The sequence below is a fragment of the Empidonax traillii genome, unplaced genomic scaffold (assembly GCF_003031625.1).
Source record: "Empidonax traillii isolate 1590-97213 ecotype Southwest subspecies unplaced genomic scaffold, ASM303162v1 scaffold242:size1152717, whole genome shotgun sequence".
Classification (NCBI taxonomy): Eukaryota; Metazoa; Chordata; class Aves; order Passeriformes; family Tyrannidae; genus Empidonax; species Empidonax traillii.
The window spans coordinates 854219-870408 of record NW_020955435.1 but is presented as its reverse complement, the minus strand read 5'-3'; the positions used below and the strand labels follow the sequence as shown (position 1 = coordinate 870408).

The 16190-nt window shown below is 58.7% G+C and overlaps 4 protein-coding genes across 5 annotated transcripts in view; 1 reads left to right on the top strand and 3 right to left on the bottom strand.

Moving 5' to 3' along the window:
* Positions 1 to 1514, bottom strand: part of WDR55 (WD repeat domain 55) — a 6210-nt gene extending 4696 nt beyond the window's left edge. The window contains exons 1-7 of the mRNA XM_027888650.1: positions 1476 to 1514; positions 1253 to 1398; positions 1069 to 1169; positions 910 to 997; positions 602 to 781; positions 420 to 519; positions 132 to 324 (exon numbers count right to left, since the gene is read on the bottom strand). Of these exons, the coding sequence (XP_027744451.1) occupies positions 132 to 324; positions 420 to 519; positions 602 to 781; positions 910 to 997; positions 1069 to 1169; positions 1253 to 1398; positions 1476 to 1496 (829 nt within the window). The 5' untranslated portion in view covers positions 1497 to 1514. The remainder of the gene's footprint in view (positions 1 to 131; positions 325 to 419; positions 520 to 601; positions 782 to 909; positions 998 to 1068; positions 1170 to 1252; positions 1399 to 1475) is intronic.
* A 760-nt stretch (positions 1515 to 2274) lies between these two features.
* Positions 2275 to 10444, bottom strand: IK (IK cytokine). The gene is made up of 20 exons (XM_027888616.1): positions 10340 to 10444; positions 9767 to 9833; positions 9444 to 9536; positions 8960 to 9019; positions 8289 to 8456; positions 8094 to 8208; positions 7831 to 7901; positions 7667 to 7713; positions 7284 to 7447; positions 7057 to 7165; positions 6639 to 6678; positions 6038 to 6251; positions 5691 to 5709; positions 4945 to 5023; positions 4602 to 4682; positions 4001 to 4058; positions 3671 to 3759; positions 3263 to 3371; positions 2644 to 2678; positions 2275 to 2496 (listed from the first exon to the last, which is right to left on the bottom strand). Exons 1-20 carry the CDS (start codon positions 10353 to 10355, stop codon positions 2469 to 2471), a joined length of 1662 nt encoding a protein of 553 aa, XP_027744417.1. The 5' UTR covers positions 10356 to 10444; the 3' UTR covers positions 2275 to 2468.
* Positions 10445 to 10542: 98 nt separating this feature from the next.
* On the top strand, positions 10543 to 12248 carry NDUFA2 (NADH:ubiquinone oxidoreductase subunit A2). The gene is made up of 3 exons (XM_027888619.1): positions 10543 to 10677; positions 10803 to 10909; positions 12052 to 12248. Exons 1-3 carry the CDS (start codon positions 10574 to 10576, stop codon positions 12141 to 12143), a joined length of 303 nt encoding a protein of 100 aa, XP_027744420.1. The 5' UTR covers positions 10543 to 10573; the 3' UTR covers positions 12144 to 12248.
* Positions 12169 to 16190, bottom strand: part of TMCO6 (transmembrane and coiled-coil domains 6) — an 8785-nt gene continuing 4763 nt past the window's right edge. Inside the window, exons 7-12 of one of the 2 annotated variants that reach the window (XM_027888618.1) lie at positions 15481 to 15597; positions 14740 to 14851; positions 14482 to 14647; positions 14306 to 14400; positions 13324 to 13491; positions 12169 to 12661 (exon numbers count right to left, since the gene is read on the bottom strand). In XM_027888618.1, the coding sequence (XP_027744419.1) occupies positions 12503 to 12661; positions 13324 to 13491; positions 14306 to 14400; positions 14482 to 14647; positions 14740 to 14851; positions 15481 to 15597 (817 nt within the window). In that variant the 3' untranslated portion in view covers positions 12169 to 12502. The remainder of the gene's footprint in view (positions 12662 to 13323; positions 13492 to 14305; positions 14401 to 14481; positions 14648 to 14739; positions 14852 to 15480; positions 15598 to 16190) is intronic. The other variant, XM_027888617.1, reaches the window with a different exon arrangement.

Here is a 16190-nt window from a genome sequence, read left to right as displayed (position 1 = left end):
CAATCCCTCCCCATCCCATCCCACCCGCTCTCCATCCTAACCCCCTTCCCTCCCCATTCCACCCCATCTCTGTCCAACCCCCGCATCCCTCCCTATCCCTCCCCATCCCACTCCTCTCCATCCCATCCCACCTCGGCTCTCCACTCCCCCTGACCTGATGACCCCGTCCAGGGATCCCACACACACGATGCTGTCCGTGATGGGCACCATGCAGTCGATGGACTCTGCCCTCAGCGCGAAGCGGTCGCTGGCGGCCCCAAACCCGTCCCAGTTGAAGAGGTAAATGGTGCCCTCACTGGAGCCACACGCCACTTTCCTCCCTCTCTGGGCACGACAGAGGGCAGTGAGGCAGAACAAGAAACTCAGAGCACGGACATGCATCCGCGGGATCCTGCTCCGCGTCAGGGGGCAGCGCCAACCTTCAGCAGCACCACCGACGTCAGGTCCCCGTTCTGCGGCTCCGAGAGCAGCTCAAAGCGCCGCCTCTTCACGTTGTACACGCCCAGGGTGCCATCCCCGCTGCGGAAGGGACACCCTGTGAGCAGGGGACACGGCACAGGGCGCTGCCCCCAGCGGGCACGGGGAGCCCGACCCCAGGTACCTGGCGGTGAGCAGGATCTTCCCGTTGCCATCCACGGCCATGGCACTGATGTATTCCTCCTGCTGCCGGGCCTCCAGGACAGCATCGCCCTTGCGCAGGTCCCACACCTTCACCGCCCCGCCGTCATCGCCCGTGGCGAACACGTGCTGGTCGATGGGCAGCACACAGTTGAGGGCCGAGCTGCAGAGAGCCCACGGTCATGGATCATACAGCGGGATAAAGGCTCCCGGAGCACCGGGAACAGCGCTCCGGGCTCTCCCTGCCCGGGAAGGGAAGGGGCCCGAGATGAGCCGCCTGTGCTGACTAACCCGTGGGCTTTGGGGAAACGCGTTTCCAGCCGTCCCTCCTCCACCGTCAGGATGTGGATGGACTTGTCCTTGGACACGGTGAAAAGCTCTGGGGAGCCGCGTCAGCGCCCCCAGCCCCGCCGTGACCCCCGGTGCCGCCCCCCCGCGCCCCGCACTCACTCTGCCCGTCCTGGGAGAACGCCACGTCCCGGCACGACTTGAGGTGATGCCCCGAGGACCAGAGCTGCCGGTTCTCCCCCTCGGTGCAGGAGTACGAGTACCTGCGGGCACGGGGAGTGCTCGCCGGGGCCCGCGGGCGGTGCCCAGGGCCAGGACCCCTCCCCACGCTCCTGGCCCCACTCACAGGTACACATCGCCATCCACGTCCCCCGCGGCGAGCAGCGGCCGCTCCGGGTGCAGGGCGATGGCGTTGGCCGTGGCCTCGAAGCAAATGTCCTCGGGGGTGTCCCGCACCCGCGGCTCCCGCGCCGCCGGCTCCTCCGAGGAGTCCTGGGGGCAGCGGGGCCGTGGGACCGGGGCCGTGGGGCTCGGGGGCATCGGGGTCCCGCCGCCCCACGCGTGCTCACCTCCTCCATGGCGGCCGCCATGGCACCCTGTGGTTTGAATGTCCACGCCCCTCGTTTGCATAACACCACCCCTTTGTTTATGTAGGACCGCCCGCATTCCTCTAGCCCTGCGTGGAGCGGCCCCGGCCCGGCGGGATTGCGGGGTGTTACCGGTTCAGGGGTATCGCCGGCCGAGGCTGGGGCCGGCACCCCACGGCGAGTTCCAGCCCGTGGGCCCCTGTGGCCCCGTTTCACCAGGACTCGCCTCCCGCGCCTTATTTTCACTATTCACCAGTGGGAGCCCCACGGGTTCCCCAGTTCACACCACGGGCCTCCTCCCTCTGCGTCCCAGGGGACAGTTTGGTCCCTTTCACAGCCCGAGGGGCCCCAGCCCAGCCAGGGGCCACAACACCCCTGTCCTTGACCAAAGGGGCCATCCCAGGGCCCTGCATGGTAGGGACAAGTTTTGCCTGGTGCTGGCCCCATCACACCCACCCACAGCCCCCCTGGCAGCTGCCAGGGCACCTTGCACATCCCCTCCCTCGGGCCCTTCCACTTGCTGTACTCCAGTGGAAGGTCCCCTTTCCTCCCCCTGCGCTGAGGCACAGGATGTTCAGCTGGGATGATTGCCCCCAGATAGGTTTAATCTGTTAATTTTATCCAGGGGTGCTGCCCCCCACCCCAAAAGTCTGCCACAATAAATGCCCTGAGCCGGGGTTTGCCCCAAGAGTGCCTGGCAGGTGGAAAAGAAGTCCTGGCATCCCTGCAGCTCCGAGCCCAGCCCAGGCACCTTCTCCTGCCCACACAAACAGAGGCTCACGCAAACTTACTGTAGCTTTATTAAGGGTACAACATTTACACAGGCTCTACAGCAAAGAGTGGAGGGAGGAGAGAGCCCCCCAGCCCAGAGCAGAAAGTGGACGGTGTGTGGAGCAAGGAGGGCACACCAGCACACTCTGGGAACAGCACCCAGCAGGATGGGCTTCCAGGAATGGGAGGAGGAAACAGGAGACATCAGTACTTAGGACGTTTCACTTCAACCCTGTAAGAGAGAGAGGGGCAGGAGGGTGGTGAGGATGCAGGGCAGGCAGCTCCACCATCCTCCCATCCAGAGCTCAGCACCAGGGGGTACAGTTTCACCCCACAGAAGGGTGAGAGGGCCCCAAAGAGCAGAGACAACTGTACTGACCCATCAGCCTCCAACTTCTTCCTCTTCTCGATGATCTGCAGAGAAAGCACAAAGTCCCATTACCCTCAGGGAATGTGGCTGTTCACAATCTCAGCAGAGGGGCTGGAGGGTCCCAGATACACCCAGGGAGAGCTGGATCCAGCCCAGAGCGAGCTGAGCTACAGCTGGAGCAGTTTGTTCCCCTTTTGCACCTTTTTGGCCACCACAGACCATTTGTTCTCACCTTGTCCATCCCATTCCATACTCTTGGGGTGCCCATGGCCAGCTCACTCTGCCAGGACAACCCCCAGCTCTGCCAGCTGGCAAACAGAGAGCCACCAAACATGCCCTGTCCCCTCCAAGCCCCTCTGAATGGCTCCAAACTTACAGTTTGGGCACATTCATCTGCTGCACAGCCCAGAGCAAAAAAACCCCTGACTGAATCCCCAAGTATTTGGCTGATGCTCTTGCAAGGAGCAAATCCAGCTGCTCAAGAGCTGTCCCTGCTGCACACACACCCCAGCAGTGTGTGGCTGGACCAAAGACTGGGACATGTAAGGGCAGGACTAGCTGGGAGCTGTCCTGGGCTACACTGGCAGCCTGTGGATCAAGTCCCCATGTGCCAGAAGCAGGCACTCACCGCGCTGATCTTCTTCCACTGCCGGTCCAGCTCTGCCTTGTCATTTGTCTCCTTGAAGCGGCGGGTTTTGCGCCCCTCAGACATCTTGATTCCGTACTGGAACGCTGCCCTGGGGAAGGAGCAGGACAGCTCAGTGCTTGCAGGGAATTCACAGCCTGCCAGAGGAAGGGAAGTGTCCCCCCAGCCATAAACATGTACTCCAGACCTGGCCTGGGCCCCTGAAATCAGGGCTGGAGTCCTCAAGAGTGATTCCAAAGCAAAGACAAATCACCAGGCCCAGGACCCACAGCTCCTCCTCAGGGCCTCACCACAGCACACCCATCTTGTTTAGGCTCCCCCAGCACCCAGGTCTGGCCAGCATGGCCACCCCACCCATATGGGGGGGCCCTTCCCAAGGGCTGCACTCACTTGGGCAGAGCCTCCTTGTTGTTCATGTACTCGCTGTACTCCTCCTGGGTGTCGAAGTCCCAGCGGCCCAGAGGCCCCTTCTTGTTACCCTGCAGGGAGAGAACAACTCAGCTCCTCAGTGGCTGCTGGTCAGGGCTTCTGGCACAGCCCTACGTGCCCAGCCACAAGCTCAACCTCCCACCAGCCTTGGCTCTGGATCCCCTCCCTGAGAAGCTCCAGGCAGGAGACATTCAACACCCAGTTCCAGGGCTTCCTCTCTCCCATGGGATCCTCTCAGCCAGCACTAGTGCCCAGATTGCTGGCTGTTCCTAAAGGCTGGTCACAAAATACCTGATCCATTTTGCTGTAGTCCACCTCTTCATCGCTGTCCACAGCCATATCATCCATTCTGGGCAGAAAAAAGCAAGGAAAGGTTTAGAATGGGTCCATGGGACATAGATCAGGACCTCTGAGCTGGTGGGAGCCCTGTCTTGTGGTCTGAGACCAAATGCACTCAGTTCCTGGACCAGAGAGAACTCCCAGAGCTGCAAGTCCTGCAAGTGAGCTGGACCACAGAGCACTCCAACACTCCCAGGATGACTACAGGCTGAAAGCTGTTCCTCTTCCACTGAGGGAGGCCAGAGCTCCAGGAGCACATGGATTACCAGAGAATCCAGCAGATTCCCAGCTACTTCAGCCTCTCCCAGGCTGTGAGGGGCCGCAACTCCGAGCAGCCATGTACAGCAGGGAGCAGCTCAGAAAAGGCCAGATCTGGCAGAACCAAAGACTGAGGGAGCATTTTAACAGTCGATTGTAACCACAAAGCCAGGCCTGCTCCCCCAACAAGCAGTGGGGCTGATGTTCTTGCTGCCAGAGAGCAGCAGCCCCCCAGCACACCCTGATCCCCTTCACACACCCCACTCCCACCCCGCAACCTCCCACTGTTCCTTACGTGGCAGGGTAGCACTCGGCATAGCTGTTGGACATGCCAAAGAAATCTCCCAGCTGCTTCTTGTCCTCTGGCTTCTTCAAGGTGACAATAGTTAAGGAAAGCACAACCACAAGCCCTACAGCCACAGGCTGAGCACAGCCAGCTGGAAAAACCCCTCCTGCCCCAACAATGCCAAATCAGAGGGTGCAGAGCTTATGTTTGGTGTAGGAGCAGCAAGGTTTGGGCAGTATTTCCTGTTCCTAGGTGAGGCAAGACAGTCCCACAGTTGTGCAGGGGCAGGGCCTGCCTGCAACGGCAGCCTGGGCCCACACTTAGGCAGGCTGGCATGGACAGTAAAGGATATGCCTCTGCTCCTTCCCAGCCAGCAGCTCCAGCAAACTTCTCGTTGATAGACTTGATAAGCTCCTTGGCTGAGCCGGGTCCTAGGGTAGAGAGAGCAGCAGGTTAAATTCTGGGGGAGGAACAGGTCACTGCAATACACGAGGAGCTGGGCAGAGCCTCCCTGGGACAGGCTGCAAGTGAGGTAGAAGAGCAGAAGGAAACCAGGAGGGCTGATCCCAGGACATCTGGAATGTTAGAACAGCTGGGGTGGAAGGAACCTTAAAGACCATCTTGTTCTCCCCCCTGCCAAAGGCAGGGACACTTTCCACTAGCCCAGGTTGCTCCAAGTCCCATCCAACCTGGCCTTGGACACTTCCAGGAATGGGGCAGCCACAGCTTCTCTAAGCAACCTGTGCTGGGGCCTCACCACCCTCACAGGAAAGAATTTCTTTATAATATTCAATCTAAATCTCTCATCTTTTAGTTTAAGACCATTCCTCCTAGTCCTATTACTTCTCTGCCCACAAAAAGAGACACTCTACCTTTTAGGCATTGGAATGAGCCCTGCCTGGAGCCTTCTCCCTGTAATCCTCCTCAGCTTACAGGCAGCATGAGGCTGTTTGAGCTGCTCTGCTGCCTCTGCACAGACCATACACACAAGACTCTTCACCCCAGAGTCCTCACAGCAGGCAACTCCCTCTGTCACAGCAGTTCTGAAATCTCCAACCCTGTACAGGCTCTTTCAGGTGTCCACACCACTTCACTCACCTTTGTCGATGTCTGTGGGCTACAAAGAAGAGAGAGAGATACAGTGTCACCTGGGAAGGCTGAAGGCAGGCGAGTGACAGTGCTGCATGATGTGCAGCTCTGCTTTAAGACTCCCTGTTCCAAACCCTCAGAGCTGAACCACGAACACTACAAGGCTTGTGCCAGTCCTGCCTCAATTGCTGAGAGATAGGACAAGCACCCAGCTACCCACCAGCCCCCGGGGACAGACAGAGCTCAGCAAGAGCTGGCACATGTAGGGGCACCCAAAGCCCTCAGGGCGACCCTCCAGCCCCAGTCCCCAAAGGGCAGAGCTCAGGTGGGACAATCCTTCCTGAGCAGAGGCTCACCTCATCATCAGCCTTGGGCTTCTCAAAGTAGCTGTGTCTCTTCTTCTCCTCCTCCCTCTCCCGGTCTCGCTCCCTGTCTCTCTCCCGGTCGCGCTCTCGGTCCCGGTCACGCTCCCGGTCCCGGTCACGCTCTCTCTCCCGGTACCTCTCCCGTTCCTTGTCCCGTGGCATCTTGGCAGTGGAGGGCACATAATCCCCAATGTCTTCAAAGATGCTACAAGTGGTAAAGAGCCTGGGGTTATGGATGTTGCAGGAGGAGAGGCCACAATCACCTCCCTGCAACCTGGAACCTGGTAACGGAGCACAAAGCACCAGCACTAAGAGCCAGGGACACCAGATGTGGAACTGGCTTCCACATCTGTCAGAGGTATTGCTGCATTTCTGTTCCCTTCTTCTGCTGGGCCTTTATTTGTGGTCCAGAGCAACAGCCCTCACCTGCCTCAAGCCTGAAATCCAAACCAGTGCTTGCCTCCAGCCTTGTCCTTCAAACTGCAGGTCCAGCAGCTCCAAACCCAGCCCTCTCCAAATGTGGTGGGCCAAAAAGACATCCCCTAAGGCACAGGGCTGTGATCCCACAGCCTGTGGGCAGGGTGACACTTACTTCATATCAGCTTCAGGAGGTTTCTTCTCATCCAGCTTCCCTGCAAGGACACAAGAGCAGTGAGAGGCACATCATCCACTAGCATCCCAGTCTAGCTTCCAACCCTGTGGAGTGGCAGGCCTGGAGAATGTCACCACATCATACTCAGCCCCCTCAGGAAGCCATTGCGTCCCTCCCCAACAGGGGACATTTCCCAGGGAATTAGGCCTTCACCGGGAAGTTCAGAGCAGCACGAGGCACCCTCAGAACTCTCATTTCCCAGGAGCCTGTCCTTCAGGACACAGTGCTCAGGAAGTGCTGTTCTCCAAGCCCACTGCCTCATAAAGCAAGGGAATGGCACACCCCAAAACACATCTCATTCCCTCAGGATGTGCTCCAAGCACTAAAGCACTACTACTCAGTTCCCTTCAGCTCCTACCTTTGTCCTTCTTCTTGAGCTTCTTGTTGCGGGTGCCTTGCCTGAGGTAGGAGAGGATCTGCGTGAGCTTGCTGATGACAATGTCGTTGGTGGTCAGGGTGGTCTGTGCCTGAAAGGCAAATCCACGAGGAAGAATCCTGCTCCCCTGACAGGGATTCCCCCCTGGAAAAAACTGCTCTGGCCCATTCAGACCAGTGAGGCCAGGCAGCCTGAGGCCAGCTGGGTACCTCCATGGTGGGGCAGTCGGCCTTGCTGCGGATCAGCGTGGTTGGGATGTCGGTGTCAGCATACTCATCATCCAGATCCACCACGTAGGCCATCCTTCCCGGCAGGAACAGCTCGTTCCGCTCGTAGGTCTTGCTCTTGAACAGAATGCGGTAGATGTTGCGGCCTGGAGAGCAAGGAAAAGTGTGGGAGAGCAGAGGACAAGCCCATGGCAGAGCATGTTCAGTTTATCAGCAGCACAAGAATTCCCTCCTAAGCGACACGCTTCCTACAGCCCTCAAATCCAATGACCAAAGGTTTTCATTCCTCCATTCACCCTCCAGGATTTCTCCCACATTCACAACACAACAAAAGGTGGGGAACAGCCACATCCACACAGTCTTACCCAGCCGTGTCTTAAATTCAATTTTGTTCTCAGGATCTTCATCTTTCCTGAACGAAAACAGAAACCAAAAGTATTAAGCCAAGCAAATGCCTCCCCTGCCTCCTCCTCTCTGGGAGGCAGCTGTAAAATCCTTTTTGAGGAGTCCAAAGTCCTCAGCCACTCACTTAGTCTCTTTCTGGGGCTTCTCCATCATTTCTTCCTCCTCCTTCTCCTTGCTGGCGATCTCAGCCCGTACCTGGATGTGGAGAACATCCACGCATTACAGCCAACCCCAGCCCACTGCCACCTGCACCCACACCCTTCAGCAACCCTTCCCACGAAGGGAAATCCACACTGCCAAGATCAAAGCACCTGGAACTGGAACTATCACCCTCTGCCCGTGGGAGAGGGCAGGGCAGAAGAGCAGCCCGGTGGTGTCTGCGCTCACCTTCTGCAACAGCGCAAAGTCCAGACCCTTCACCAAGTGAGTGTGCTCCATGTCACCACCCAAGAACTTGGACTCCTGGATCAACTGTCTCCTCTTCTCCGCAGCAGATTTATCCCTGGGCAGTGAGAATGGAGCCAGTTAGGAGCCAGTTAAGGATGAGGCTGGCAAGCCCAGGCCCCAGCACAGCTCACGTACGCCTCGGCCGTGGGCCCCACAGCCCTGTAGTTGGCCGTGGTGCTGATCAGCTCCGTCTCCTCGTAGTCCTTGTTCACTCCATCCCTCCTCTCCTTGGCTCGGTCCCGGTACTTCTCGGCCAGTTCCCTCTCACGCTCGATCTCCTGCTGCCGCAGCTTCGCGTAGTAGCTGGGGGTGGGAAACACCTCTGGGTTAAGAGTGACATGTTCATGGTTTTGGGGTCAGGTGACAGCCCATGAGGCCCCACACCTGTCTGTCGTCTCCCAACCCCCTTCCCAAACCAATATACTAAACCACCTGGAGAACACCAGACAAGTGCTGCACTGAGGCCAACTAAAGAGCAGTTCCCTCATCCCTTCCAAAGCAGCACAGTCCTGCTGCACAGACGTGCCCCGAAGGACACACTGACCACTGCAGATCCCCCACCACTGCCCTCCTCTGCCAGACACCCACAGAGCCTCTCCTGCTTCTTCTGGAGGTGAAGCTTCACCCTCATCCTGCTACTGCCCTCCCACAGCTGTTCCCACAAGCACTGACAGGCCCTCAAGCTAGGCTCTTCTTCAAAGCTCCAAAATAATCCCTCTGGGGGAGCTTAAGAGCTCAGCATCTGCTTACTGGGGAGGGACACGATGTATAATGACAACTCAGGATACAGTGCCTTCCCCATTTACCTTTTCTTTTTCCTCCTGCGAGCAGCTGGATCTTCATCCTCATTGTACTCCCGGGGCATCCTGGAAGAGGGTGAGAAAACACTTGTGTATTCTGCAGAGCCACAGAGATGGAAGGTGCAGAGAACAGTCCCTCAGACACAGCAGGGCATTGAAGAGTTCCAAGATGGAAAAGCAGTCCATCTCCCCAACTTCTCCCTAATTCCACTCTGCTGCAGGAGGAGGAAGGGCAAGCACTGATTTTCACCAAACAAAATCCAAATCTGCCTCCTGCACAAAGTGTCTTAACAGCCAGGAACCTCATTCTGTATTTGACAGCAGCCCTGACCCACGTGCTTCCCCTCTGCACATACTCATCAGCAAAACCCCCTTTAGATACTCCACTGCAGAGCACAGGGGAGAGGCTGAGCTGAGCACGGAGCCTCAGAGGGAAAGCAGGAAAGCAGGCCTGGACTGTCCCATGCTCCTGTGGAACAGTCCTACTCACTCATGGTGGCGAGATTTGGATGGTGGCGCAGATGTTGGCGCAGCCCGCGGGGTCATGAGAAGCTTCCTGAAGTCTTCATTGGTCAGCTTGGATCTGCAAGGGAGAGAGGGAACAGAAATTGTCATTCCCAAAGAGCTCTGGTGCAGGACAGCTTCCAAGGAGGCAGTGGGTTTGCCAGCAGGTCCTGGGTGGTAGAGATGGGCGTGGGGTCTGAACGGGGTGCACCAGTGAGTCCCAGCCTCTAGATGGGCATCATGCTGGGGTCTCGTAGTGCTGACCCAGTCCCACCCCAGTGCTTCCCAGCACCCCAGAGCTGTACTCACTGGTGGAAGGAGTGCGAGTCATCCACGTCGTGCCCATCAGGGGCCAGGGGGTTGGAAAACGGCTCATCTGGGGAACGGGAGAGAGAGAGAGAGAGAGCTCAGATAGCGCCCAGGTGGCACTCACACCCCTGCCCACCCACCCGGCCCAGGAGCAGGGACGGGAGCGGCGTCCACCCGCAGCTCCGAGTGGATCCCAGCCCGCTGCTGCTGGTGCTCGGGACAAGGGCGTTCCGGTGCCCCTGCGACACCCCCGCTGCCCCGACCCCCGCGGCTCCGCGCCCTCCCCGGGGTGTCCCGCTCCCCGCGCCCCCAAAAACACCCGACACCACCACCCCGCCGCGACCCCGGGATCTCCTCCTCCCTGGAGGTCCCTTCCAGGCAGAGGCTCCCTCGCACCAGCCCGGGGTTCCCCCCGTCCCCTCGAGAGCTCCCGCAGCCCGGGCTGGGCCTACACCGCCCCCACCACATCGGGCCGCCCCGCCCCGAGCGCCGCAGCACCCCCCGCGCGAGGGCCGGGTGTCCCGCCAAGGGTGTGTCGCGGTGTTCCCGGTATTCCCGGTGTCCCGCACTCACTGTCGCGGTCCGGCATCGCTGCGCTCCCCGCTCTGTCCCGGCCCCGCTCCGCGGCCCGTCCGCCCTGCGCTGCCCTCCTGCGCTGCCCTCCCGGCGCACCCCGCGCCGCCCGCTCCCATTGGTCAGCCCTGCCGAGGCAGCCGCTCCCATTGGCCGGTGCGGCGCGGAGGGCGCTGCGATTGGCGGAGGCGCCCCGCAGTCCCGCCCCCCGTGTTGTTGTGACAGCAGAACAAGATGGCGGCGGCCACCGTGAGGGGCATCGGGGGCGGGCTGGGCCTCAAGCTGCGGGAGCTCCGCATTCACCTGTGCCAGCGCTCCGCCGGCAGCCGCGGCGTCAGGTCAGCGCGGGGACTCGGGGACAGCCGCGGATGGGGTTCGGGGATGCTCCGCTGCGGGGGTCCCGCTCAGCCGGGGGACCCCCGGGTTGAGCGCCGGGGACCCACCGCTTGTCCTTCCCCCGCAGGGAGTTCATCGAACAGCACTATGTGACCCTGAAGAAGGCGAACCCCGACTTCCCCATCCTCATCCGAGAGTGTTCCGGTGTGCAGCCCAAGCTCTGGGCGCGGTACGGTGAGTGTGGGGGGCTCGCCGGGAGGAGGCACCTGAGGAGAGCAGGAGAGTCATGGAATGGTTTGGGGTGGAAGGGACTTAAAGGCCGTGAATGTTTATGGGAAACGCTCAAAGGGAGGAGGTGGTTTGGGAAGGGAAGGCCACAGGAAAATGGGGATGGGGAAAATCATAGAATCACAAGATGGTTTAAGTTGGAAGGACCTTAAAAATCATCTTGTTTCACCCCCTGCCATGGACAGGGACACCTTCCACTAGCCCAGGTTGCTCCAAGCCCTGTCCAACCTGGTCTTGGACAGTTCCAGGGCTGGGGCAGCCACAGCTTCTCTGGGCAACCTGTGCCAGGGCCTCCCCAGCCTTACATGGGATACAGCAGTGGGAGTTCAGGGGTTACAGTGAAGGATGTTGGTGGAGAGGGAGCCCTCAGGACAGGAGAGGGTTTAACTTCAGGGAAGTTGCCTGGGGGGAGGCAGAAAAGAGCCCTTTGGCTCAGCAGGTCTTTTCCAGCCTGTAGCTGTGATCTGCCCTTCACTGCACAAAAATCTGGCTGGCTTTCCTTTATTTACACTGGATTCTCAGTGAAACACCAAGGAAGGAGCAGAAATGCCCTTCTTTAAAGGCTTTGTTTTATTCCTAAAGCCATTTGGCTTGACCAAAACAATTTAGAAACTCTATTTTGAAGAGATGCAACAACCCTTCAAGCACCAATTTCCCAGTGTGAGCACACACAGAGTGGAGTCTCTCGTCTGTGTGTGACTTCCAGGGAAATGGAGCTCTGGGCTGGGGCTGCTGTAGGAACGGGGCAGGGGGGGGTTCAGATTGTTTTACTGAGGTGCTGGGAGCAGGCTGAAAGGTTGCTCTGGGATGTGTCTCTGCCCAGCCAAAGTTAACAAAAAGAGGCAGGGAAAGGTGTTTGGCTCCTTTGGCTCCTCTCCAAGGGAAAGCAGGAGAATAAGGAGAAGGGGTCAGTGATAACTTGGGCACAGAGGGGGACACTGGGCAGTGGTGGATCTAAAAGGGTGCTGTTGGGAGCCTGGGCTGTGACACCAGTGGCACTGGGGAAGCCCAAGGCAGGATTTGGGTTGCCCTGGCACCAGAAAAGGGCCAACACACCTCCCCCATCTCACCCTTCGTGTTTCCCACAGAGTTTGGGAAGGAGAAGAGTGTCCCTCTGAACAACCTGACGGTGGATGAAGTGGCCAAGGCTCTGGAGAGCGTTGTGAAAAGCAAAGCATGAGGACAGACAGTGAATATACGCATGCTGGAGACTTGACTGATGATCTTTAATGTCAGATGTGTATCTTTAACTTATCAATCCATAAACACAACGCGCTTACCCTGAGCTTCACGTGGTGGCTGGTGGCCCAAAGGAATGGCTGATCCAGCCTTTCACAGCCTCCCTGGCACCAGCAGCAGCTCAGCTCTGCTCCTCTCCAGGCTCTAGGGGGGCACTGGGCTGGTGGCTCCAAGATGGTGACAAGGACCAGCATTCCCACGCAGCCAGAGCCCTAAGCAGCCCTTGGGAAGCTGGGCATGGGGTGGACAGACAGTTTATTCCCCCTTGGAGCATGGGGGAGGGCAGGGAGGTGGCAAGGCCTAGGAGAAGGCAGGCAGTGTGGTGTGGCAGGGGCTGGGGGCTCCCAGGGGCTGCCTGACCATGTGTAGCAGAGCCTGTGCCCGCTCCTGCAGCTCTGGGGTGCTCTGGTGCTGCTCCAGGGCCTGGTTCCCACCTTGCCTGGTGAAATCAGCAGCAGCCTGTGCCAGAGGAGAGGGGTGAGAGCTGGCTGGGTGCTACAGCTCATCAGCTCTGCCCACAGCCAACACATTGTAGGGAAGAGAGCTGGAGGAATTCCCCAGAGACACCACATTACCACAGACACCACATTCCCAAGCCAGGGAAATCCCACCGTGCTTATGGTTTGTTGGGAAGGATCTTAAAGCTCATCCAGTCCCACCCCCTGCCATGGGCAGGGACACCTTCCACTATTCCAGCTTGCTCCAAGTCCTGTTTAACCTGGCCTTGGACACTTCCAGGGATGGGGCAGCCACAGCTTCTCTGGGCAACCTGTGCCAGGGCCTCACCATCCTCAGGGAGGAATTTCTTCCTGTAGTCTTCACTTAGTGGAGCAAGCACCGTGGAATAAAAAGAATCCACTCATAATAACCCCAGAGGGTGCAAAGAATCTGCCCAAACCCCAGTCCTTGATGAAAAAGAACTTCCCAGAGACACAAGAAGGGCTTCCACCCTCTGCATCACAGTTTCCCTTTAGGCAGGGAAGTGCTGAGGGATGGGGGGTAGTGTGGCAGTGACTGAGGGCAGCATTTTTAAAGTTATAATAATCATCCCCCTTCCATAATAACAACCCCCCCAATAAGAATTCCCTTTAATTGTGCCCTGGAGCCCTCCCAGCTCTCACCTGTGGGCAGTGCAGGAAGAGGAGGTGCAGCAGCTCCAGGCACTGCCCCAGGGCCTCGGGGTCGGGCTGGGCGAGGATGGGCAGGAGCAGGGGCAGGACGGGCTGTTGGAGCAGCCGCTGGCACAGGAATGGTCCCTTCTCCGCAATATTGCACAGCACGGTCAGCACCTGCAAGGAGCAGGGAGCACCTTGTGAGCAGATTCCTGACAGGCTGGAGAGGGCTGGGAACGATTCCCATGGCATGGAATCACAGCATGGTTTGGGTTGGAAGGGACATTAAAGCTCACGAAGTTCCAACCCCCTTCCACTAGCCCAGGTTGCTCCAAGCCCTGTCCAACCTGGCCTTGGACACTTCGAGGGATCCAGGGGCAGCCACAGCTTCTCTGGGCAACCTGTGCCAGGGCCTCCCCACCCTCACAGGCAAGAATTCCTTCCCAACATCCCATCTGACCCTGCCCTCTGGCAGTGGGAAGCCATTCCCCCTTGTCCTGTCCCTCCAGGCCCTTGTCCAAAGTCCCTCTCCAGCATTTTTTGTCCTGCTAGGTGCTTGCCCAAAGCCATGTGCCCACCACGCCCCTGGATTTTCAATGCTCTCTACAAGCCTTTTCCATGCCCACCCCAAGGCTCTGTTCATCCCCATGCCAGGCAGACCCAGCTGTGCCACCCACCCCTTGGCAGCGTGTCCCCCCAAGCCCTCTAAAGCTTTGGGGTCTCCCAGAGCAAGGTGTCAGCAGCCTCCCTGGGCTCACTCCCAGTTAACATCTCCTTTGGAACTGCTTTTGTGCTGGGACAAGGCTCTGCCAGGGGTAAATACATCTGGATTGGCTTCAAGGGAGGTGACTGGCGACCGTCACAACAGGAGACCTTCTGCCAAGCTGTCCCTACCACCCCATCCACCCTCCAACTCCAGCACTGTCAGCATGGGATTCGTGTTCCTGGAACATGTTCCCCACCATTCCTCAGGCACGAGGCGAGGTTTTACCAACACAGTGGCCATCTGGGAGCACGGCAGGAGCTGCAGCAGGGCCGGGAGCAGGTCCAGGGAGAGCAGAGTGGAGCAGAGGAAGGGATTGTCCGCTGGGGGGGGCAGAGAAGGGACGGGTCAGTAAAACCGGGGCAGGTCCCGGCAGTGCTCCGGCTGTGCCAGGGGACACTCACCCGTGAGGTTGTTGAGCAGCCACAGGCACTCCTGGCCCAGGAACGGGTGCTGCTGGAGGAAGCACTGCAGGAGGAGGAACAGGGCGATGAGCAGGCGCTCGTCCCGCACCTGGCAGCCCGTCTCTGCCAGCAGGTTGCTGAGACACCGCAGCACAGGGCACACGAGCTGTGACAGACAGAGGGACACACACACAGCCCTTCAGCTGGACCCAGGAACAGCAATCCCAGGAACCACCAGCACTCCGGCCCACTTCTCACCAGCTCCAGGCCCTCGGGAGCATCCTGGGGGATTTCGGAAGCCAGGTCGAGCAGCAGCGAGGTGAGGGCGGGCACAGCCCCCAGCACCAGCAGCACCGTGTTAGATTTGTGCCTGCAAAGGGGAGGGACAGTGGGGTGGCTCTTGGAGCTCAGAGAAGGAAAACTGCCACAGCCCCTCAGCAAACAACAGGGCCTGGAAATTCAGAGCACCCTCCTGAATCACCACAGGGCTCATTTCGTGTTGCAATAGCAGGGTTTTCTTGTGACCTTATGAGAACGTTCAAAAGCCCATAAAAAACAGATTCACTGGAATTATCTGTGTGGGTCTGGAAGCAACAGCCACAACCCTTCTTTGAGTATCCCCACATTCCTTGTCTCCAGTGGCAGGCAGGGATTGCTGGCACAACCAGCCTGGATGGGCGGCACTGAGCCAATCCCAGAAGTGTGAGGGGGATTCAGGGAGCTTGCTTTGGGAAGTGTGGGGGACAACTCCAGACATGGGGAGGAGGTCTGGGTGAATTTCAGAGGACCAGAAACAGCCTCCTCAGGTTTATCACCCATTACCACCCTGTAAAGGAGCTCAGTGATCCTGCAAACAGCCCATGTGTGCTCAGATACTCAGGATGGCAGAGGGAAAAGGGCAAGAGGAGGAAATCCAGGTCCCCTCACAGGACCATGAGCCTTTGTGCCTCTGTTTGGCTGCCCCTGGGGAACTCAAAAAGAGCAGAAAAGCACTTTTACCTACAAATGATGTAGTGGAGACACCAGGCAAACTCCACAGCTGCTCCCAGCCCAGCCTTGAGGCTGGAACACACCAGGCGAAGCATGTGCTGGGGGAGGACAGAGTCTAGGACCTGCCTGGGGTCAGAAATCAGAGTTAATGGAGGCACAGGTAGGACAGACACTGACAGGGAGGCAGTGACCATGGCCACTGAGCAGGGAGCTGCTACACCCCACGCTGGGGGCCACATGCTCCAAATAAACACCTGGAAGAAACTCTCAGCCAAGGGCTGCAGCCTTGGGCTCTCCCTGTCCATAGCAGGGCCTGGGGGCACTCAGGACACCTTGGCTGAGGTCTTATTTTTGGCACTGAGGCCTGTCAAGCTGATCTTTTCCTTCGCAGGAGGAACACAGCCAGAATTTCCCTGCGAGCCTACCCTGCTCCACACTGGCTTTCACCAAAATACCAGAGCTGTCTCCTTGGATAAGGCTGAGAGAAAGGAGCCAAGCCCCATGCCCTGATCTGCATCCAAACCCCCCAGTTCTGGTGGGATTCTGCCCTGGACTATCAACATCACTGGGATGGGAAAGGTCCCGTGTCCCCGGCACACAAATAGCACACTGGGCCCCAGGGCCCTTCCCGGTGCAGGATTCAGAGGCTCAGACTCACGGGATGATCTCCACGGGTGATTCCTTGGCTTGGAGGAGCTGTGAGAGGACATAACCCACAC

Coding starts and splice junctions, on each gene's coding strand:
- IK (XM_027888616.1), bottom strand. Junction 7,902..8,093: donor ACTTTGCGCTGTTGCAGAAG/GTGAGCGCAGAC, acceptor CTCCACATCCAG/GTACGGGCTGAGATCGCCAG. Junction 6,679..7,056: donor GCTCAAGAAGAAGGACAAAG/GTAGGAGCTGAA, acceptor GTGTCCTTGCAG/GGAAGCTGGATGAGAAGAAA.
- NDUFA2 (XM_027888619.1), top strand. CDS start 10,574: ATGGCGGCGGCCACCGTGAGGGGCATCGGGGGCGGGCTGGGCCTCAAG. Junction 10,678..10,802: donor GCCGGCAGCCGCGGCGTCAG/GTCAGCGCGGGG, acceptor CTTCCCCCGCAG/GGAGTTCATCGAACAGCACT. Junction 10,910..12,051: donor CAAGCTCTGGGCGCGGTACG/GTGAGTGTGGGG, acceptor TGTTTCCCACAG/AGTTTGGGAAGGAGAAGAGT.